This window comes from Montipora foliosa, chromosome 10 (genome assembly GCF_036669935.1).
Source record: "Montipora foliosa isolate CH-2021 chromosome 10, ASM3666993v2, whole genome shotgun sequence".
NCBI classification, from domain to species: Eukaryota; Metazoa; Cnidaria; class Anthozoa; order Scleractinia; family Acroporidae; genus Montipora; species Montipora foliosa.
In genome coordinates, this window is record NC_090878.1 from 4,598,333 (window position 1) to 4,621,599 (window position 23,267).

Genomic DNA, 23,267 nt, shown 5'->3' on the forward strand with positions numbered 1-23,267 from the left:
TAATGTAACTTTTAAAGAACAGCTTCGTTTAAATCACTTTAATATTTAGCCTGACATTAATTTAATTTAGTATTTATTAGAATTTATAGATTTGATAGCATAGTTTTTTAGATATTTAAATTCCGTATTTTTACTAATTTTTGAGGGCCACAAGTTTATTAGCTTTTAGCTATTTAGTGTTACCCTCCATAAACAAAGTGTGTATGTATGTATGTATGTATTCGTAGGTCAAATGAAATGCCACTTACACAGGCCTGTCCACCAATAATCGCAAACAAGAGGAAACAAGACTTTTCAAGATTGGTGTAATATAGCTAGTATGTTGTGCCACAGCGGTTGCCCAGTGGTTAAGGAGCTTGCCTTGAGATCCGAACATCCCGGGTTCAATTAGACCCATTCTGACAACTCATTCAATTTGTTCCTGGTAGTCCCTGGTTCAACTTCTCGGCTGAACTTGTCATTGTCAAGCAATGTCATTGTCAATGTCAATGTCTGAGCAATGTCATTGCCGTGACATTGACATCTTAAATTCCCGCGGCCTGCTCCCGTCTGACCTTGTAGCCGGGTCGGTAGAGCAGCGGTGTCTGGCCTGGCGGTCGTGGGTTCATTTCCCACCCTGGTCGTGGTTTTTTTTCTGTCCTTGTGTGGGCCCATTTCCATAAGTAGGGCTGGCGCGCACATGGTCTATATGGGTAGAAAACTAGCACTTCACATTACCCTGTAATAGCTTATTAAGTCTGTTGAACTTGTAAATAGCTAACTGGTTTGCCTCCGGTCAGTTGGGATTCTCAAGGAAAAAAATGTTCCTTTCGGGTGTTTCATTGGCCCTGATAACACCCTATAGAATGTTTTCACTCATGTGATCAGTAACCTTGTTTTTCCACGGAAATTAAAGAAAATGTTCGCATGCCAATCGAGCTCAATTCCCGGAGGATTAGTTGGGGACACCAGCATGTCCGCCGTTCCATTGTTTAGGCGCACTTGTAAAACACGCTATAGGGTGTGGTCAAGGTCAATCAATCAAGTACATGTATGTATGTAAACTTCCTCAAAGCCGGTTTATCTTCATTTGAAATTCGGTATGTCTTTTGTTGCAAAATATCTAGCACAGTCCCATTTTCGAAGAACTTCTTGAAGCAGATTTAAACTTGCAAATCATTTTCGATGTTCTCGTTCTGGAATGACACCCGAACAAAAACACGCCCATCGTTACTATTTCGTAATCATAAACTAATTTCAGTATATATATATATATATATATATATATATCATTTTCCGACATGAAATATGTAAAGGATGCGTTCCTTTCTTTCCCACAGATGACAGAAGACCAGAACAAACTAACACGGCTTGTTTTACAGTCAGATGAAGCAAGTAAGGAAGTAGATGAATCGGTCAATCAAACAAGGCAATCACATGTTAAATCAGGAGAAGCCGAAAGTGAAAAAGTTGGATATCTAAAGCCACCTCCTAGTCCGCTCACAAAGAAATGGTTCCGAAAGCAATTTGGTATCCGCAGAGATAAAACACAAATCGACGACAGAGCAAAACCGCTCACTATCTCATCGTTTCAAAAGGGTCGCCGGAGGTCAAGCTCCTTACCAGATCTTGCCTCCATGTTAGAGGCAGCGGCAAGCCTTAAAAGGCATCATTCTTTTAACACGCGGTCGTCTTGTCCGCTGAAGATGCCAACAGCAAGAAATGAATCTGTTTTGTGGAAATAACTTGCGTTCGGAACTTCGTAAATGTAAATTTACATGAGGCGGGCTTAGCCCCTTCACACACTTTTTCTTGCCGCGGCGCCAACATAACCAAACTACTTATCCTCCGGCTACAATGAAAGGCCTGCCGGTTGTTGCTGTTATTGTTGTTGTTGTTGTTGTTGTTGTTTTTGTTTTTTGCACCGTTGGAACTGCGCCGAGGCTTTAAGCAGTCCTGCTTACTCTTTGGCATGGTTTGATTGAACAAATTACTGAATGTATCTCTTTTCAGCATCTTCGAAACTTCAAGTTTTCGACAGCTTTAATTTGTACTATACAACAATTATAGGTTACTGAAAAACCCTGTTGTAAATTTCCGGCTATTTTGTAAATAGAAAAAAGCTTTTAAAAAGCATTCGCTCATTGCGGAAGCTTCAACTGTAAAGTTTTATCCAGAAGTGACTTTCGTCCTATACGTTTAGGCGGATATAGACCGTTTATAGCTGTCGTAATCCTCTTCCTAGAAAAGTGATAAGCAGAATATCGAAGAAACTGAATCAAGTTAACAGGCGATAGTCAAGTCATATTTGTTTCTTATATGTAATCGCATAGGCCCAAGGTCAATTAAGGATTAATTTCACGTGTACTTTCAAAGTTTTCACACTTGGAAAACACAATTGAAATTCATCCTCAATTGCACGATGGCACATTGCGATTACATATTTATCACATAAAGGGCAAAATTATTGAGGGAAGCCCGTTCACTGCCGCGACAAATGATAATCAACACAATCCCATTCGGTTCAGTAAAGTTCAATTCAATAAATCGTTGCTGTCAACAGAAATAGCATATTCGAATGACACTTAAATTCGAAGAACGAGTTAATCTCAAGTTTCTGTACCGTTCTTGTCCCTCAAGTAGCGACAGGCTTTTACTTCTTCCAATGATGCCGACAAGTCTGAAAGCGAGAGCGACCAACGCCTCGTCGCCTTCAACGTCGTATCACCGAACCTAAACGGAGTTTCGCGATCGCGATTGCAAATTTTCATTTCGCGTTTCTTTCCACCTGGGTACAGTCGATCAAAGACATTTTCCCTTTTCTCTTTTGGTTTTTGTGGTTTTGACGATGATACGGGCATCAACAGAAGCCCCCGGTGAACTGGCTCGGCTCTGCTCTGATCTCTTCCAGAAACTGAGGCTGTAACGGGTCTTTGCGTCAATTGCTTATTTCTCTGATCGAGTTTTGAGTCAACAGGTGAATTTAGAGACACGAATGACTCAGTGCTTGAGCCCCGTAACCAAGGTGAATCTTGTTGTGTACACTCTTCGCTATTGTCTTTTCGCAGCGTTTTCGCTTTTGCCGCGCTGGAATTAGCGCGCAAGGACATCGGCGGAGAGCTAGAAAATCGAGTTAATACCTTGTGACTAGGCAAAGGAGATGCAAGTGGCGATTGCAATTTAGCTTGACTGGGCGTGGAATTGATTGGTAAACGCAGTATCCCTTTAGCTGTTTTTCTACTTCTTGGAGGAGTAGCAATGAAATAAGCTTGATTCAAGTGTAGCGTTGGAAGGCTTTGTGGTTTTTTTAGTCTTGAGGTTTCTTCATCTCTATGCAAGCCATTAAGGTCGAAATTTTCGAGGTGTGGAACTGATGTCCCAGCTCGCATTCCATTTTGAAATGTTGGGGTTTTTACGAATTTTCGCCTCATTGAAGGAGACTCAGAATTCAATTCATCCCTCTCAACTTTCACATTTAAAAGTCGCAAGTCCCTGTCAGATTCCAAGCTCTTTACCTTCTTCGCAAGTTGATGTGTCTTCTGTGCATTGACGTTGAAAGTGCTGAGCATTGCCGAACTTATTTCATACGATGGGAAGTCCCCCATTATACTCAAATTTGCGAATCGCGACTAAATCCTCCTGTAGGTAAATGTTAACTTACTCGGCTTGCTTAATCGTAAATTTTGAGCCGCCAAAATACAATCTTTACTGCCCCAAGCAGCTGTTTTTCTATTTGAATTTGAACGACTGTGTTTGTCAAAAGATTTTGCACGCTTAAACATTTGTCAACTTTGCTGGGGAAACCGTAGCTTCTGATTGGTTCCTGAAAAGGTTCTGCGAATGAAATAAAAGATGTTTATTTGCCGAATTAAGTTCATTTAAAACACTTAGCTCTGGCTCTTTTAAAAAAAAACAGTCGTGTTTTCAAATCATGAGTCGAAGCTAAAATAACCAAGGAGAAAACAAGGCACGAGACTGTGTGATACAACTGCGACCAGGCTCGATTTGTTTATAGGCCAACATCAGTTATTTATGACAAAAACGCAGAGGGCAATATAATTACTTCATGGAGCAATAAAGTTTGACATGAAAATTAATATGCTTTTATTTCTTGAAATTTCCCTTTCATGCCATTAATCAATTCTATTTGGAAAAGCCTAAATTTTGAAATATCATAAAAGAAAATAAATGTGATCGCTTTATTAGCCTGCACGTAGCTGGCGGGATTTTTTATCGCGGGATTATTTAAACACGCACAAGAGCGACTGCCTTCGAAGCGGCGAAGCTGCGAGGGATTTTCGCGAGCGGCGAAGCCGAAAGAAACACGGCCAAAAGAAACGAAGCAACCATCGCACTCGCTCGATATTAGCGAGTTTTTAAATAATTCAGCGATAAAATGTCTCAATAGCAGTCGCTCTTGTGCGTGTTTAAAGACCCTTTAGATAATCCCGCGATAAAACATCCCGCGCGTATGGAATAACAATTTATTTATTTTATTAATTTTTGTTTGCCCCCTTTTCTATTTCGTCGCTGACTGTTTTAGCATCCTGTATAGTCATACGACTTCTAGGATTAAACAACAATCTACAATCTGCCAGCTACGCAGGCTATCGTTTTATAAATTATCTGGTGCTCTCAAATACGACGCTGTACCAAGCGAATACGACATTTTTCCTTTGCGAAAAGCCAGTACATTGAAATAATTTGACACTAAAATGGAATAAACAGAATATCAAGTACCTTTCACCATAGAATATTTAAATTCAGTTCCCTACCCAGAAATGCCAAATTGAAAAAAGACAGGCAAAAATTGACAGTGACACAAGAGCAACATGCTATCAGGAGGGTAACATCTTTGTATCAAATCCCTTTTTAGAATGACTGCAAAATTCTCGCTCGCTCATTTCATGCGTCTGCCCTGTTATTAAGAATGAATTTCCTCATAATATTGTCAAAGTAGTCTGCGGATCCACTTGGCTATCGCCTCGTGGATCCACAGCTACTTTGACTAGGTTATGACGAAATTCATTCTCAATAACAGGACAGACGCATGAAAAAGCGACATCAATTTGTTAAATTTAGGCAATTGTCACGGCATCGCTGTAGAAAAGGTAGTCGGACGTACCTACTGCTTTATGTGTGCCACCACGTAGGGTAGGTAGGGTGGTACTTCGGTAGGTCGCCTTTATTTATACACGATATGTATGATATAAGTACAATACATTACCATTTTATGTTAAAATACAAATTAAAATGCAGTTTTACAATAAGTTATGGCTATGTATTAAAAGACCTTAAAATACAATTGGGGGTGCAGAGATGGCGCAGTGGTGAGAGCACTCGCCTCCCACCAGTGTGGCTCGGGTTCGATTCCTCGACTCGGCGTCATATGTGGGTTGAGTTTGTTGGATCTCTACTCTGCACCGAGAGGTTTTCTCCGGGTTCTACGGTTTCCCCTCTCCTCAAAAACCAGCATTTGATTTGATTTGTGTTGATTGTTGATTTCACTTTACAGTGCCCCCAATTAGTGCTCCAGCGCTAAATCGACTAGACACTTTAATAAAGTTCCTTTCCTTTTTAAAACGTATTGAAATACTATCAATGCGACATTGAAACAATTTCAAATAGATACAAAATCTCCACAAGTTCAAAACTAGCGGCTCAGGCTGAAATTCGGTGCCTACTAATTGAAAGGTATTTTTGCGCTGTTTACTGAACATGCGGGAGAAGCAGATCTTAACAGTTGTTATTAAAATCCAAAAAGAAAATTGGGGGTAACCACGTATTTTTCGAAGATAATTAATGAACAATATTTGTAACAAGCTTTAAAATACAAGGCAATGTATGGCTTTCTTTTCCAAATTGAAGCTTAATTATCTCTGAAAAATGCATGGTTACCCCCAATTTTCTTTATGGATACCAAGAGCACTTGCTAAGTTCTGCTTTCTCTGCATAGTTTTGAACTACGCAAAAATATCCCTATAAAGGTCAGGTCAGACAGGTCAGACATTGTCTGCTACTGGTAACATTGTAACCCAGTACAACCTGCCGCATGGACGGGTGGTCGGCGTCTAAACCGGCTCCCCCACCAGCAACTTGTTGGTGAGGCGGGTGGCATGTCATCCTGCAGGACAAAGTACAAGACCTGTCAAAGGCCGGCTCCTGGCGAGCCGGCCAACATGCACTTGGTGAGTAGATGGAGCTGGACAGCCTTGACAAGCCATCCATTTAGGACAAGGACAAGTCTGATATAACACCCAATACGTTGCCTTGCGGGAAGGAAAAGGCTATGGGAGTAAACCCAGACAGAAAATCCGGTCTGGAGCGCCGAAGGCGGTTGGTCGCCAATGCGATTACCATCCGGCAGTTCCGGCAGCCAATCCAGCTCCAAGTGTAATGCGTTGGAATTCGTCGGTGCAGCCGAGAGGGGGACCCTGTTGTCTGGCCAGCAAAAGCTCTCCATATACCGTCGCCCAGGAGAGTCACCACTCCAGTCTCGCATCACGGTGAAAGCACAACACGGAAGACAGCAGTTGCGAGTTATAAGTCCGCGTTCGATTGGCGTAGAGTTGGACGCTACTGGTTGTCTTCGACGGTGGGAGGGATCATCGGCATACGACTGGTCAGCTATCGCCCGCGTTAAGCTGGGCAGCCCCCAGCCAGTAAGGTGCTGACTCGCCACGATCCGCCTGCTTCAGTGGGTGCTTGGAGCTTAAAGCTCATCAGCTCGACAATTGGATCGTTAAACCTTACACCAGGCAAATACAGTAAGAATGAAACAAGGACTTCAACTCTTCAAATAGCAAGTTGGAATGTAAGAACCAGCGAATTGGATTGACCGATAACCTAAAAGCAGTTGATGACGCCCGCAAGACAGCTATTATAGACTGCGAACTACTAAGACTGGCCGTCGACATCACAGTCGTGCAGGAGACGCGTCTTCCTGACAGGGGATCCCTGGAGGAAGACAACTACTACTCCTTCTGGTAGGGAAAAAGCAGCGTGGAGGCCAGAGAGCATGGAATGGGTTTTGCTGTGAAGAACACGCTGCTTTGCATTATCCAGGTTCCAACTAATGGCACAGCGAGAATGCTCACACTACGTCTGTCAACGGCAGAAGGCACCGTTCGCCTGGTCTGTGTCTATGTACCCACTCTGCAATCTCCACCCGAAGTGAAAGACCAGTTCTACGAGTCCCTGGATACTATTATCGGCATGGTCCCATCGTCAGAACATATTCTCCTCCTAGTTGACTTTAACGTAAAGGTGGGTGCGGACCGAGAGTCATGGCCAAGTGTCCTGGGACATCACGGCATAGGAAAAATGAATGATGATGGTCAGAGACTTCTTGAGCTCTGCTGTTACCACAACCTGTGCGTGACGAACACCTTTTTTCAGAACAAAGCATGCCACAAGGTATCACGGAGACATCCTAGGTCAAAACATTGGCATCAACTGCACTGGGTTATCACCAGGCGAGACTCACTCAACAATGTCGGCAACACGAGATCTTACCACAGCGCCGATTGCAACACTGATCACTCTCTGATTGCCTCCATAGTGAAACTGACACCTAAAAAAATATATCACTCCAAGCAGAAAGTTATCAACACCAGCAAGACTGCCTATTCAGACAAGATCCAAGAGTTTGCAGAGCGTCTTGAAGAATCTCTTATGTACCACCATGAGCAGAGTGTCGATGACAGATCCAGCTCTCTTCGTAACACCATTTACAGTGGTGCATTGCTCACGTTTGGTAAGAGAGAAAGGAAGACCACAGACTGGTTTGATGCCTACATCACAGAGATGGAGCCAGCAATCATCGCGAAACGCAACGCACTGGTCGACTACGAGCGTGACCCATCACAGGAGGACCTCTTAGGGCCGCTCGGAACAAGGCCCAGCGAACGACACGCCGCTGCGCGAATAACTAATGGCTTCAGCTCTCAGAGAGAATCCAGCAAGCCTCTCTCATCGGTAATATGAAGGACATGTATGCAGGCATCAAGCAAGCAACAGGCAAGCCAATCAAGAAAACTGCGCCCTTAAAATCCAAAACAGGGGAAGTCATCACAGCCCAGGACAAACAGGTAGAAAGATGGGCCGAACACTATCTTGACCTTTACTACAGAATAAACACAGTCTCTCAGGAAGCACTTGATGCTATCGGGGATGTGCACGTACTGAAGGAACTTGACGCCGAACCGACCATGGAAGAACTTAGCAAAGCTATTGATGCGTTGGAAAGCGGCAAAGCACCGGGTGAAGATGGCATAGCCCCTGAAATCATCAAGTGCGGCAAGGCAGCCCTCTTGGAACCACTTCATGAACTCCTGTGCCTTTGCTGGAGCGAAGGGAAGGTACGTCAGGATATGCGCGACTCCAAGATCATTACGCTGCACAAATGGAAGGGCGACCACAGTGATTGCAACGACTACCGGGGCATATCTTTGCTGATTATCGTAGGCAAGGTTTTTGCCCATGTAGTACTGTCTCGCCTGCAAGTCCTTGCCAGCCACGTTCTTCCTGAGTCTCAGTGTGGCTTTTGGGCGGAGCGTTCCACGATCGATATGATTTTCTCCATTCGATTTTCTCCATGATTTTCTCCATGCGTCCTCAGTGGCTTACTGTACGGCAGCGAGTCTTCGGACGACATACGCTAGACAGGAGAACCGCCTGGAAAGGTTCCATCAGGGAACCACATGGAAAAGGGAATCACATGACAGGACAAAGTCATCAATGTTGCTGTGCTGGAGAAAGCAGGTTCTCTTAGCATGCATCTCATGCTTTGCAAGTGTCGACTCCGTCATGTACGTCGCATGAAGGATGGCTGTATACCCAAGGGTCTCTTGTATGGTGAACTGGCTACAAGATGCCGCCCAATAGGCCGGCCAGCACGGCGTTTCAAGGGTAGCTTCAAGCGTGACCTGAAACTCACAGGCATTGAAACAGAGAGCTGGGAAGCGCTTGCACTTGATCGCAATGACTGGCGCCACGCTGTCAGTAGTGGGGTCAAGAGGGGCGAAGAGAAGAGTATCTTTCAGGTGAAGGAAAGGAGAGGAAGGAGGAAAGCGAGGCAGGAGAACGCAGCGGACACTCTGCACTCTGAATTTGTGTGTGTCCGCTGGGGTAGAGACTGTCATGCAAGGATCGGGCTGCTGACCCATTCGAGACGCAGCTCTCAGCAGTCCCGATGACTCCATGACGCATGCCATCGTCTCTCGAGACAGAAGGATGCCTACTACTACTACTAGTACTACTACTACTACTACTACTACTACTACTACTACTACTACTACTACTACTACTACTACAACTACTACTACTACTCCGAGTATCTCGAGATGCGCAGAACATATTCGCAATAACTATAGTAGGTACCGTCCTTAACTGCTTTAAAGAGATCTGAATTTTTGAGCTTTTTGGCAAGTTTATAGTGGATTGCATCAATTGGAAGTCAGTATTTTCAAAGCACAGAGTCTTTATGTCCTTCATAAAATGTCCGTTTAAAACGAGGCACCAGTAGTGAGTAGCGTGCTCTAATTGAGTTAGACTGCAAAACAGCTGTATTTTGCGTTGGACGAATGCGTCTTTTCAAACGAAAGGTCTGGAGCAAGTGTGAAAACGCAGCTGAAAACGAAGACTGAGACTGGAGAGAGACGCCTCACACCCCCTACTAGCGCGCGAGAATTCGAAAACCGACTGTTTTGTAGTCTATAATTGAGTTACAAAGTTACTGGCTCCATCTCTGTGATGTAAGCATCAAACCAGTTTGTGGTCTTCTTTCTGTCTTGCCAAATGTGAGCAATGCACCACTGTAAATGGTGTTACGAAGAGAGCTCGATCTGTCATCGACACTCTGCTCATGGTGGTACATCAGAGATTCTTCAAGACGCTCTGCAATTTCTTGGATCTTGTCTGAGTAGGCAGCCTTGCTGGTGTTGATAAATTTTCTTAGCAATTAAGTAACTAAGGGTGCCAGGCAGCTTTCCATTATAAGCCTTATGCATGCATTTAAAGACAGCTAGTTTATAGTAAAAACGATTAAGTAAAATTCTCTGCCATGTCTCTGGGTAGATTAAAAATAATTCTTGCTGCTCTATAACGCAGCCTTTCTAACGTAGATTAACGAAGCAAGCGTTAACACTTGACGTTAGGCCAAGGTTTTCCGTTGCACCAATGATGGGCATCATTTTAAACAAATAGACCGATTTTGATGTATTAAAATTCAGTCCGAAACAAAAGACATCATCTCGAGGCTCTGGGGAATAAATATAAGGATTTGTATGAGTTAATTCCATCAGAGCTTCGAGATGATGTTTTTTATTTAGGACTGAATTGTTATATACCGAAAGTGGGCTATTGTGTACAGTTAACTGTTGGTACAATATGGGCCTGCCTGTTGCCTGTTGGCGGGATCTTAATTACAAGTGAAGCGTAATTAGTTATGCACGTGCACCAACGTATTCCACGTGTGTTTTGAACGGCTGGCGCTCTGCAAATTCAAACCACGAATTTGAGCTCAAATTTTCCATTACAAACAGGGACTGCAATGCTAATGGTTGTCAAAAGGAACCTTAGCTGTCACGGTTTTGGAATATTGATTGACATATAGAGAAACCTGCACTATCAGTGAACGCTTTGGACAATTACGCGTGGTTTTGAGGTAAGGAACTGTGGAAGTTGAACGTTTTTTTGCGCAGACTTTTGCTTCCGAAATCGATGTATTCTTTCATATTTTTTCAGTGAGGAAAGAACGTGATAACCAAGTACGCTCAAAATGGCTAAGACTTTTCATAATGTGTTAAGAACTGCAATCTCCATGCAGGTATGGCTTTCGAAACTTTCTTGTAAGTTAGATACAGCGTGCAAAAACGAAATTCTAATCAAATACTACCTTTCACTCGTCTAAAACATAATTTGTGTCGTTTCTGCACAAATTAAAATAAATATAACATTAAATATAAAGAAATTCTAAATCTTATCTTCCTATAGGTTGGGAAATCTCGGAGATTTCCGAAAACTCCAAGATTTCGCCGAGATATTGAAAAATCCCTAGAGGGCTGTCCCAATTTGTAAATCGAAGGAGAGTAGGACTGGTAACCAGCTAAACCTGAAGCAAATGTATCGTTTTCACATAATAGCATAGACTGCAAAACAGTCGTATTTTTTGCGAACGCAAGCAACGCGATAAATATTCAAACGAAAAGCAACGCGGTAAATATTCAAACGAAAGGTCTGGAGCGAGTGTAGAAACGGCGAGGGAAAATGGGGAGAGACGCCCTACAGGCGTGTGAGACTCGCGCGCTTCACACGCGAGGATCACGCTTACGGCGCTTCGCGCCTTCCGAAAATGGAAGAAAACGACTGTTTTGCAGTCTAATAATAGCACTGACTTTTGGCACATTGGAAGTGTTAGCAGAAACCTAGAATCCGTCGGGACAATATGAACACTCGATTATTTCGATATGTCTGCGACTTCCTCAGACTATATATATAGGGGATGTCTGAAAGTAAGATGTTCAGTGGTTGGCTAAATCTTGGACATTCGGCAAATAGTGAAAATCCCAGTGGTCTGAGACTTAACTGACCTGTGAAAAACAGACTCTGAGACTTGACTGAGTTAACATGATCACGACCGTTCATACAGTCAACGACTTGCATTAAACGGAAATTACTGCGGCTCCACACCAACGGCATAAACGATTTACTGGTATCTAGATATTGGATAGAAGATAAAGGTAGAAGCGCGCCTTATTTTTCTTCCTTTCACTTGATTCTGTTTCTCGATCAGGGTTAACAGTGGTATAGTATAGCCTGCAAGCAGGCTAGTTACCAAGCCCTTTTCATCGGAAGAGGATGTTTTGAGCGGGCGCTATTTTTAACGGAAGAGGCTTACAGTGGAATGCCACAGTGACTCTGCTTCGTTTACGCGTCTTATGTTCTAAATCGCCGTTTTGCTGTTATAAACCCAGATTTCAATAACAACTATCTGTCGGATCTGTGACATTCGCAATGTTCATTCAAAGGCATACCTCGTTGACATGTTGAATTTAAGTAGACTAATAGGTGACATTCGAGCGCTTCATTCTCTCGCCTTTTGACATGCTTGATCGGCATATTCTAGAGTTTGTCAGTTAAAGACATCGGTTAAAAACAATTTTCTTCCATTGTACTTAAAAATCATTGGGGTAAAGATGGTAGTTTAGCTAATGGCATTGAAAGAGAGTAACTTTCTCAGTCAATTAGAAAGCAAGAACGTTCCTTTTTTTTCAAGAGGGCGATGTGCCGTTAAATTTCTCGTTGTTCCACGAACGACTTCAAATATAAGACTCCAGAGCAGCATGTTTCCACTGAAAATGACTTATTTTGTAAGAAAATGATTTTTTTTCTTTTCTGTGACTATATCTCACTTCCGATCGAAAAATGTAATTAATGAAAAATGTAATTAATAGCATCTGTACCCGGAAAAGAAATCGTCGTACTTAGCTCGGGTGATATTTGGGGCTGATCACAAAAACAATAAAATGGTTGTTCCATCTAAAGCTGCCATGATCCTGTCAAATGTTGATTAAACAAACACGAGCTGTTGCTCGTTTTTTTTTTTAATGGCAGTTTTAGGGTATTGCCGATTACTTTCCACAGCAAGTGAAAAATATGAAATGAGAAAACGTACCGAAAATACTCGTTGGTGTTTTAGAAAAATTGTTTGAAGAGTCAAGGGAAGCTCGCAGGAAATTCCATACTGACAAATTGAAAATAATAAAAAAGTGACATGAGATTTTTTAGTTAGGGATGGAAATTCTCAGTCTCAGTCCGGTGTCTGTAAGTATGTAGGAGCTATAAATGTCTCCAAGTCCTGGCATAAAAACGGGATATTTAAGTTATTTTTTTTGCTTTTAAAATTAAAATCGCCGTCTTCCGATCTTCGAAAAAAATATTAAAAATATCAAAAATTAAAGACAAATGTCTATTTTTCCGAATGGCGAACTTGCCTGTTGGGCATATACCTTTCTGCCGCGCATCTGAACATATTAACGACACAAGGCACTTTAAGTTAATATTACACACAAAATGGCTTGGGCATAAGGAAAGGCAAAGCTAATTTTTTAGACCCGCAAACAAAGAGAATTTTGACAAAAGTTTAGCGTTGCAATCAATCGGTATTGGACTCTGGGCCACAAGCAAAGCTCTTATGATGTGTAGTCACAATAGTTGTGAAATACTGAAATCCTATGTGGCTGTTAATTGTTTCGACACCTGCCACTAGAGATCATTAACACAAAGTCATATAGTTCAGTACAATCATGCACCTAGTACGATAAATGTTCGTCGAATTTTTCTATATTCAATATCTAAAATTGACAATTTGAATTACTTTGGGCTTTGCGATTGTGCGCGACGGTAGATCATGCCTTGAAAAACAAGGAGGAAACTAAAGGCGATTCTAAAGTGTTTGCTGAAAAGAAGCCAAATGCCTGTTAAGTCATGACCTGTAATATTCGGACACGATTGGAAGGCTGTTTTCAGCGGTCTCATTAAGTTCGGTCTCTCGTTCGGCACTTTACCGTTTAGTGAATAAGCGGGTCGAAGGAGTTGTGCGCAGGGATTCTGTGTTGCATTTTGCGTCGTTCTGGAAATTTGCTTCATGGAGGTAAACCATACCACAAATTGTTTTTTCTTGACAACGGTTCAGCTATTGCACGGGGGAGGCATACTTTTTTCGGAAATCATTTTCTGTGCAGTAAACTCTGTACTTGCCTTAACGGCAGCGCTATTTAACAGCATAGTGATTTTCGTGGTCTGGAAAACACCACTTCTTCACACACCAAACAATGTCCTTATTTCTTGCTTAGCGGGCTCAGACCTCGTCATTGGACTCATAGCTCAGCCTCTGTTTGTCGTTTATAAGATAGCCGAGTTACGTGACGATGCTAAAATCGCCTGCGATGGAAGGCTCCTTCACTGGATAGCTGGTTTTGTATGTGCGGGGGTATCGGTAATGACAATTGCAACGATAGCGGTGGACAAAATGCTAGCTTTACAGTTGCATCTTCGATACAAGCAAATCGTAACTGTTCGCCGTGTTATGACAACGGTACTCGCCTACTGGTTCTTGTGTGTCGTCGCCAGTGTTTCACTGTTTATAGGCAACTCTGATCGTTACTGGACACTTGTGGCGATACCTGTTCTGTCCATCAGCCTCATAGCTACATTTGTAGCGTATATTAAAATCTTCAATGTGTTGCGACGTCATCGAAATCAAATCCGAACACAGACTCTTTCAGCTTGGGACAATGGCAATATGAAAAAATACAAGAAATCTGTCTTCACTATGGTTTATGTTTTAATGATGTTTCTCGCTTGCTATACTCCGTTCCTCACAGCTATGGTCTTCCGTCTTATACTCGGGTATAATTCGTTAAACAAGATGGCTTTCGAATGGACTGCCACTGTTGTTTATCTGAATTCGTCATTAAATCCTCTTCTTTATTGGTTCAGGATGCAGGAGATTCGCGTCGCTACATACAACGCCCTAAGAAAATTGCGAGGCAAGGAGACTGAGAGTAGGATAGACAGCAAAATTCATAGAATAAATGTTTTAAATGACGGCTTTCAGTAACTACGAATAAGACATGTGAGGAACGGTTCGTCCTTGACAAATTAATAAAACTTTTGCCTGCTACTCTAACCAGCTGAGAAATTATAGAAATGAGACACACCGCCAAAACATGGGATTTTTTCTGTTAAAGAGTTTCTGAGACAATAGTATGAAAAGTGTCACTAGCAGATGAAATTTCCACTCTTTCCTCAATATTGAACACTATGCACAAGAAGTGAGCAAAGAAAAGACGTTCCTGACTGTCTGAATATTTCTAATCCTACTTAATATTGGCATTGTAAGGGAGGGATAAATCGCGAAGTGAATCTTTACTCTTTTCGCGAGAGTTTTCTTAGGTTACAAGGTTTTCTGAGGTTAAAGATATTCGATTTTCGTGCCATCGCGGGGGGCTACAGACTCCAAGACCGTTTCACATATTCTGTAATGAAAATGAATTTCTGAATTAATTACTAATTCTGTCATATTTTGCTGAAACTATTTACTCATTGTGTAGCCTTTGGTACTAATTAAACAGCAAATTGGAAGGGCTGGATTCTTAATTGATGTTTCAGCTGTAACGAACAAAGAAGATAAAATAAGCGAAAGACTTGGTAACTCGTTCGTTAATTTTTTTTTATATTTAACCCCTTAAATCCATATTTCTATGAGTGGCTTGAGGTCGTAAAATACTGACGATAGCCTACTGTAGAATCAACTATGACAATAAAATATCTTAATTTTACTGACGACTCAACTTATGTTACCAGAAACAATCATACATGTACTTGCAAACTGAAATGAACTTTGATGATTTGACAAATCTCGGGTTTTCCGCGAGAATTTGTCTTTAAATCATGAATCGAGAAAGAGATAACTGAAAAGAGCAAACTTTCGAGTCTTCTGAAGTTAGGACGCCAAACTGCGTATACTACGCTTCTCGACGGCAAAATCTTTGAGAGTTGATAGCTAAAGGATTAGTCAGTGAGCGAAACCTACATAGAATATTTTTATTTATGAAAATCACCCATTTTATTGGTTATTTTTTATGTCACTCAGTTCGAAGTTGAACGCTTTAATGTGACGGAAAGCTGAAGATACAAATGCAAGGCCATTCAAAATTCATGATGTAAGGTGGTCAAGTTTCACCCAACACACATTAATTCGACCCCTCCTAATGTGCTGACAATATAACAAACTCATTTACAATTTCGTTTAAATCTTAAGATCCCTTAAAATATATAAATATAGACGATAACATGTGAACAGGACTTGAAGTTCCGAACAAGCAGGAGTGTAACTAACTAGACTAACAAAAGAAAAACTGGTACCATTGCTGATGTTTGATGAAAAATTAACGACTTTTTATTCACTTCATATTTGTACACGGTAGTCATCATGTGATAAGCTGACAATATAACAAACTCATTTACAATTTCGTTAAAGTCTTAATAACCGTTAAAATATATAAATATAGACGATAACACGTGAAGGTGATGTGAAGTTTGGAACAAGAATGATTGTAACTAATAAGACTAACAAAAGAAAAACTGGTACCATTGCTTTTTATTCACTTCAGATTACACGGTAGTCATCATGTGATAAGCCCTGTTAAATAAGTTCACGAAAAATTGAAAGACGCCTCGACGTAATAACCACCTCCAGAATTTTCCATTTCATTATTTTGTAAGCGAAGATTATCGCACTTAAAAAAGCTTCTTTACTACTTTGTGCTTAAAGTTGCTTCATGAACATGGTTTCTCGCGCGGAAAATCACTCCATATTCGCAGTGGTAATATAGGTTGTTTTTAATCAGCCTCTAGAGACGCAGATACTCGGCAGTGGTGAAAATGACAAACAAGCGGTATATTGTGTCATCCAACATAGCGACCATTACGTATATTCAATCATCACTCATTTTCGATTTCTTTAGGCAGTTTCCTTCTCAATAGACTCAATGCTCCCAACGTCCCCATTTTCTTCCGACTCCGCTTATGACTCCGTTGCTTGTGATCCAGTGAAAACTAGATTGCCGGAGTCGGCAGCAGAATCGGAAGAACCAACCAATCACAATGCTTGGAATTGAGCATTGTGGTTGGTTTATTCTTCCGCCTCTGCTTCCCACTGCGACCATGCAGTTTTCACTGGATCATAAGCGACGGAGTCATAAGCGGAATCAGTGTTCTGCTTCCGACTCCGACAGTTTGATTTTCACTAGATCGTATCGCTCTGTGCTTCTGATTACGACTTCGACTCCGACTCCGTTGCTAGTGTAAACCAGCCTTTAAGGACCCTAATAGCTGCAACCTGATTGGCCAATACTCGGTTCTGCCAATACCTCTTGATTGGGTGATGGCAAGTATCCAGGTTTTTCTCGAATTGGACAGTTTGTTCAAAGCTAACGTTCCAGCAAAAATAGATCTGTTGCTGCTGCAATATTGGATTTTGATGCAGCTAGAGAGTGTTTTCACTTGACGTCACGACGGCCATGTTGGTATCCCTAAACCAAGGCAACGGCGGCCATGTTGGTGTCCCCAACCAATTCTCCGGGAATTGAGCTCTTTTATCATGCAAACATTTTCTTTTGTTTCGGTGGACTTGGCTATCGCCTCGTCGATCCTACGGGTTGTCTTCGACGGTGGGAGGGATCATCGTATCCCACTGGTCAGCTATCGCCCGCCTTAAGTTGGGGAGCCCCCAGCCAGTAAGGTGCTGACCGGCCACACCTGCTTCAGTGGGTGCCTGGAGCTTAAAGCTCATCCGCTCGACAATTGGATCGTTAAACCCTGCACCAGGCAAATGCAGTAAGAATGAAACAAGGACTCCAACTCTTCAAATAGAAAGTTGGAATGTAAGAACCATACAAACTGGATTGACCGAGGACCTAAAAGCAGTTGATGACGCCCGCAAGACAGCTATTATAGACTGCGAACTACTATGATTGAACGTCGACATCGCAGCCCTGCAGGAGACGCGTCTTCCTGACAGGGGATCCCCGGAGGAAGACAACTACTCCTTCTTCTGGCGGGGAAAAAGCAGCGTGGAGGCCAGAGAGCATGGAGTGGGTTTTGCTGTGAAGAACACGCTTCTTTGCATGATCCAGGTTCCAACTAATGGCACAGCGAGAATCCTCACACTACGTCTATCAACGGCAGAAGGCAGCTTTCACCTGCTCTGTGTCTATGTACCCACTCTGCAATCTCCACCCGAAGTGAAAGATCAGTTCTACGAGTCCCTGCGTATTGTTATGGACATGGTCCCTTCGTCAGAACATATTCTCCTCGTGGGTGACTTTAACGTAAGGGTGGGTGCGGACCGAGTGTCCTGGGACATCACGGCATAGGAAAAATGAACGATAATGGTCAGAGACTTCTTGAGCTCTGCTGTTACCACAACCTGTATGTGACGAACACCTTTTTTCAGAACAAAGCATGCCACAAGGTATCATGGAGACATCCTAGGTCAAAACATTGGCACCAGCTGCACTTGATCATCACCAGGCGAGACTCACTCAACAATGTCGGCAACATGAGATCTTACCACAGCGCCGATTGCAACACTGATCACTCTCTGATTGCCTCCATAGTGAAACTGACACCTAAAAATATATATCACTCCAAGCAGAAAGGTATCAACACCAGCAAGGCTGCCTACTCAGACAAGAATCAAGAGTTTGCAGAGCGTCTTGAAGAATCTCTTATGTACCACCATGAGCAGAGTGTCGATGACAGATCGAGCTCTCTTCGTAACACCATGTACAGTGTTTCATTGCTCACATTTGGCAAGAGAGAAAGGAAGACCACAGACTGGTTTGATGCTTACATCACAGAGATGGAGCCAGCTATCATCGCGAAGCGCAATGTACTGGTCGACTACGAGCGTGACCCATCGCAGAAGAACCTCCTGACTCTTAGGGCCGCTCGGAACAAGGCCCAGCGAACGGCACGCCGCTGCGCGAATAACTAATGGCTTCAACTCTCAGAGAGAATCCAGCAAGCCTCTCTCACCGGTAATATCAAGGACATGTATATGCGGGCATCAAGCAAGCAAGAGGCAAGCCAGTCAAGAAAACTGCGCCCTTAAAATCCAAAACAGGGGAAGTCATCACAGCCCAGGACAAACAGGTAGAAAAATGGGCCGAGCACTATCTTGACCTTTACTCCAGAATAAACACAGTCTCTCAGGAAGCACTTGATGCTATCGAGGATCTGCACGTACTGGAGGAACTTGACGCCGAGCCGACCATGGAAGAACTTAGCAAAGCTATTGATGCGTTGGAAAGCGGCAAAGCACCGGGTGAAGATGGCATACCCCCTGAAATCATCAAGTGCGGCAAGGCAGCCCTCTTGGAACCACTTCATGAACTCCTGTGCCTCATCGCCCAGAATGCCGGGACACATCCGGGTACTTTTTATGCGCGCTGGCGCTAAAATTCAAAATAGGCCATTTTACAGTTGTTTGCTCTGCGACCCAGCCTATGAATGGCTGCGAGGCTGCCGGTGACCTTGCATTGATAAAGCCCCGACTGCTTTTATTATGCAAATTGTGTTGTTGTAATTCTAATTAGTCCGTATTAACATTACAAAAGCACGGAGGTTTGTATCAAAACAGGGTCACCGGCAACCTCGCTTCCATTCGTAGGCCAGGTAACTTAGCTACAACTGTAAAATGGTCTATTGCGCGTGATAACAAAGAATACAGCCAATAAGCGGCTACCAGCGTGTACGTTTTTCTGTTTCACGGGCATATTAATTCCCCTGGCCAAGTACCAGCATATGGAATTTGTAGAGGAAGGATCAATAAATGATTCTGAACAAAAATTTGTTTTTTAAGGTCTCTACAAGTATTATCAAATTTGCTTTGAAAATCGACTATTTTGGGAGCTTTGTAGTATGGAAGCTGTACTATAAGCGGAATATTCCGACGAGCTGATCCGTTAAGTTTACGGCCAGCATATGGAAAAGTTAGTACCGGGTGTCAGGAAAGCTCCTGCAAATTTTCGCTGGTTTACGACAGCTAAAAGTACTATCGAAATGCGGTTTACTGAACGCACTCGTCAACCTTCCGCAAATTTGCTTTTCGGAGGCTGTTCGGGAGAATGGTTGACTGATTTTGAAACTCCCGCGAGTAATAATAATATGCAAAACTCCGCCTCCCAAAACAATAGCACGCAAATTAGCCCATTATAAGCTCCGCTGATTTTGGAAAGATAACCATTGGCAACGTTTACTCCAAAAAGCTTCATTTCAACACGTTGTTTTATACAGCAAAAAATTCAGATCAACTAAGAAATTTCGTTCAAGAAAAACAGCGTGCTGACGGGGAGCTCTTATCAGAGCTCATAGAATCCCCCGTCAATCCTGCCTTGCTCTACATGATCCAGCCGTTGATAGGTGGACCCCCTATTTTATCTTCGAATAAACGGAGAAGCTCTTTGGGAATGGCGAAGACTCAAACAGAAAAGCCAAGTATTCGATGCCCTCCAGTTCAACTTGCAGAAAATCGGTTACATGTTATCGTCGTGTTGCCGCGTCAGAGTGGATAGAATTTTGAACAATTACCTCACAAACAATGGACAACAATGTTACGCGTCGCTTGCCTTTTCCTTTTTGTTTGGCTCGGCTCGCTTTCAAACATAAATGCCATTTATTTTATTCTCCTCACCGTCTTATGAATAGAAAAGACCTGTGTTGTCTTTAAAATGCTCGACCAACGTGCAGACTACCCTGAAACCGATCGAGTAAAAGATCTAATGAATTGCTTTTACCGGCCGAGCGGTAAAAAAGGACAACAATGAAATAGAAGCAAGTGTTTCGCGCACCGCACCGCACTTTGGCTACGCTTAGAAAGAAGAATGTTTTGTGGGAAATCATTTGGCTCACTCAGATCATTTCGAGTGTGACATGTCAAAAAAAAAAAAGAAGAACGAGAATGTTCTTGCACACGATTTTGTTGACAAAACCGTTTGTGAAGAGCGTGTGCCACCTTTAAATTAGAGCGCTATTGCTACTTCAAATTAGATCTTTTGATTGACAGTCACCGATTCATTAACGAGTGCAGTCGGAATTCCGAAATCTTTATCTATACAATATTTATTCCGCGCATTGAAAAACTGGGCTCTGTAAGTACGTGTCGTCCAAGACAATAGCATTCTGGGCAATGTTTGCTGGAGCGAAGGGAAGGTACCTCAGGGTATGCGCGACTCCAAGATCATTACGCTGTACGAATGCAAGGGCGACCGCAATGATAGCAACGACTACCGGGGCATATCTTTGCTGATTATCGTAGGCAAGGTGTTTGCCCGTGTAGTACTGTCTCGCCTGCAAGTCCTTGCCAGCCGCGTTCTTCCTGAGTCTCAGTGTGGCTTTACGGCGGAGCGTTCCACGATCGATATGATTTTCTCCATTCGATTTTCTCCATGATTTTCTCCATGCGTCCTCAGTAGCTTACTGTACGGCAGCGAGTCTTCGGACGACATACGCTAGACAGGAGAACCGCCTGGAAAGGTTCCATCAAGGAAAAGGGAATCACATGGCAGGACAAAGTCACCAATGTTGCTGTGCTGGAGAAAGCAGGTTCCCTTAGCATGCATCTCATGCTTTGCAAGTGTCGACTCCGTCATGTACGTCGCATGAAGGACGGCTGTATACCCAAGAGTCTCTTGTATGGTGAACTGGCTACAGGATTCCGCCCAAGAGGCCGGCGAGCACTGGGTTTCAAGGATAGCTGCAAGCGTGACCTCAAACTCACAGGCATTGAAACAGAAAGCTGGGAGGCGCTTGCACTTGACCGCAATGACTGGCGCCACGCTGTCAGTATTGGGGTCAAGAGGGGTGAAGAGAAGAGGATCTTACAGCTGAAGGAAAGGAGAGGAAGGAGGAAAGCGAGGCAGGAGAACGCAGCGGACACCCTACACTCTGAATTTGTGTGTGTCCGCTGCGACAGAGAGTGTCATGCAAGGATCGGGCTGCTGACCCATTCGAAACGCAGCTCTCAGCAGTCCCGATGACTCCATGGCGCATACCATTGTCTCTCGAGACAGAAGGATGCCTACTACTACTACTACTACTACTACTACTACTACTACTACTACTACTACTACTACTACTACTACTACTTCTACTACTCCGAGTATCTCGAGATGCGCATAACATATTCCCAATAACTATAGTAGGTACCGTCCTTAACTGCCTTAAAGAGATCTGAAGTTTTGAGCTTTTTGGCAAGGTTATAGTGGCTTGCATCAATTGGAAGTCAGTATTTTCAAAGCACAGAGTCCCCATGTCCTTCAAAAAATGTTTGTTTAAAATGAGGCACCAGTAGTGAGTAGCGTGCTCTAATTGAGTTAGACTGCAAAACAGCTGTATTTTTGCGTTGGACGAATGCGTCTTTTCAAATTCGAAAACCGACTGTTTTGTAATCTATAATTGAGTACCAGAGAAAAATTTTCTTAGCAATTCAGTAATTAAGGGTGCCAGGCAGCTTTCCATTATAAGCCTTATGCATGCATTTAAAGACAGCTAGTTTATAGTAAAAACGATTAAGTAAAACTCTCTGCCATGTCTCTGGGTAGATTCAAAATAATTCTTGCTGCTCTATAACGCAGCCTTTCTAACGTAGATTAACGAAGCAAGCGTTAACACTTCCAACACAATCATCAAAATGCTAACCATCTTGAGTCATTACTTGAAAAAAGCGAGGGGCAAGCTCATTTTACAATGTCTTTTTGATTGTCGAAATTTGCCCATACCGTTACCGGAGTTTTACGAAGACTGTGTCGATTCATGGTCAACTCTTACTAGGAAAGAAGTGAGTTCATATGGAGATACATTGAATCAGTACTTGTGGAATCATACATACTTTGTGAAGGTAAATCCTTATAGCACGCCTTTTTTCACAATAATTGCGGTATAAGTAAAATCGGAGATTTGATTTCTAAAGATAATAAACTTTTAGGAAGTGATAAAATACGCAATGCAAAACTAAGCCCAAGTCAACATTTTTGATGGCAGTCTTCAATGCCATACCGACAGAATGACGTTCCATTGTCAAGGGGGTAGTACGCACTGCGAATCACACCCCTGCTCTGAAAATTCCTTTCAAGTGCCAATAAATATTTCACGCATCTCCTCCAAACAAATCTATACAGAGAGTTCAGTTCCCGCAAAGAAAGTCCTCCGACCGCCCAGTCCAAATATAAAGAAATTTCACAAATTTAAGATTGTAGATTCGCCGTTATATTCCTTTTGTAAGACTGAAGAGGAATCCCTAGGGCATTTAATGTTTCACAGTAAGGTAATTGAAATCTTTTGGAAAGAGGTTTTATCTTGACTGGCTATCCATAAAAATGAATCATTACATGTTACACTCGCAGGAAAGGTATATGTGTTTTCAGTACTTTTTGGGGGGTTAACAGCTTCTTTAAGCTAAAATCCTGGTCAAAACTGTTGGGACAATTCCCGTTTTTCCCCCTTCCCCCATTACAATGTTGATTTTTCACGGTCTCCGAAATCAAGATCCGTTCATCGATCGCTCGCTTGTTTCAACATTGCCTGGGAGGAAGGGGGCGCGAAAAGGGCAACGAAAGAAGAACTCGCGTTGCTCATGTAACTATGGAAGCATGCACAGTAAATTCTCTACTTTTTGCTCAAAATTGGATGTGTCCCAAAAATCTTTTGACCCGGATTGT

The 23,267-nt window shown here is 42.7% G+C and overlaps 3 protein-coding genes and 1 long non-coding RNA gene across 4 annotated transcripts; 3 read left to right on the top strand and 1 right to left on the bottom strand.

Annotated features, from left to right (window-relative positions):
• Window positions 1-1,320: 1,320 nt before the first annotated feature.
• LOC137973095 (uncharacterized) lies at window positions 1,321-5,131 on the bottom strand. The gene has a single exon (XM_068819827.1). It carries the CDS (start codon window positions 3,582-3,584, stop codon window positions 2,589-2,591), a length of 996 nt encoding a protein of 331 aa, XP_068675928.1. The 5' UTR covers window positions 3,585-5,131; the 3' UTR covers window positions 1,321-2,588.
• Window positions 5,132-5,991: 860 nt separating this feature from the next.
• LOC137972977 (uncharacterized) lies at window positions 5,992-11,074 on the top strand. The gene is made up of 3 exons (XR_011117139.1): window positions 5,992-7,245; window positions 10,524-10,645; window positions 10,726-11,074. It is a non-coding gene; the product is annotated as an uncharacterized lncRNA (long non-coding RNA).
• Window positions 11,075-13,260: 2,186 nt separating this feature from the next.
• LOC137973769 (histamine H2 receptor-like) lies at window positions 13,261-15,148 on the top strand. Its single transcript, XM_068820652.1, has one exon. It carries the CDS (start codon window positions 13,628-13,630, stop codon window positions 14,600-14,602), a length of 975 nt encoding a protein of 324 aa, XP_068676753.1. The 5' UTR covers window positions 13,261-13,627; the 3' UTR covers window positions 14,603-15,148.
• Window positions 15,149-16,650: 1,502 nt separating this feature from the next.
• LOC137974235 (craniofacial development protein 2-like) lies at window positions 16,651-17,921 on the top strand. Its single transcript, XM_068821108.1, has 2 exons — window positions 16,651-16,672; window positions 17,539-17,921. The coding sequence occupies exons 1-2, from the start codon at window positions 16,651-16,653 to the stop codon at window positions 17,919-17,921; spliced, it is 405 nt and encodes a 134-aa protein (XP_068677209.1).
• The last annotated feature ends 5,346 nt before the right edge of the window (window positions 17,922-23,267 follow it).

Excerpts from the sequence above, each read along its gene's own strand:
- LOC137973769 (XM_068820652.1), top strand. The coding sequence starts at position 13,628 with ATGGAGGTAAACCATACCACAAATTGTTTTTTCTTGACAACGGTTCAG.
- LOC137973095 (XM_068819827.1), bottom strand. The coding sequence starts at position 3,584 with ATGGGGGACTTCCCATCGTATGAAATAAGTTCGGCAATGCTCAGCACT.
- LOC137974235 (XM_068821108.1), top strand. The coding sequence starts at position 16,651 with ATGCTTGGAATTGAGCATTGTG. Across the intron at positions 16,673-17,538 it reads GCTTGGAATTGAGCATTGTG|CCCTGCAGGAGACGCGTCTT; the intron begins GTTGGTTTATTC and ends TCGACATCGCAG.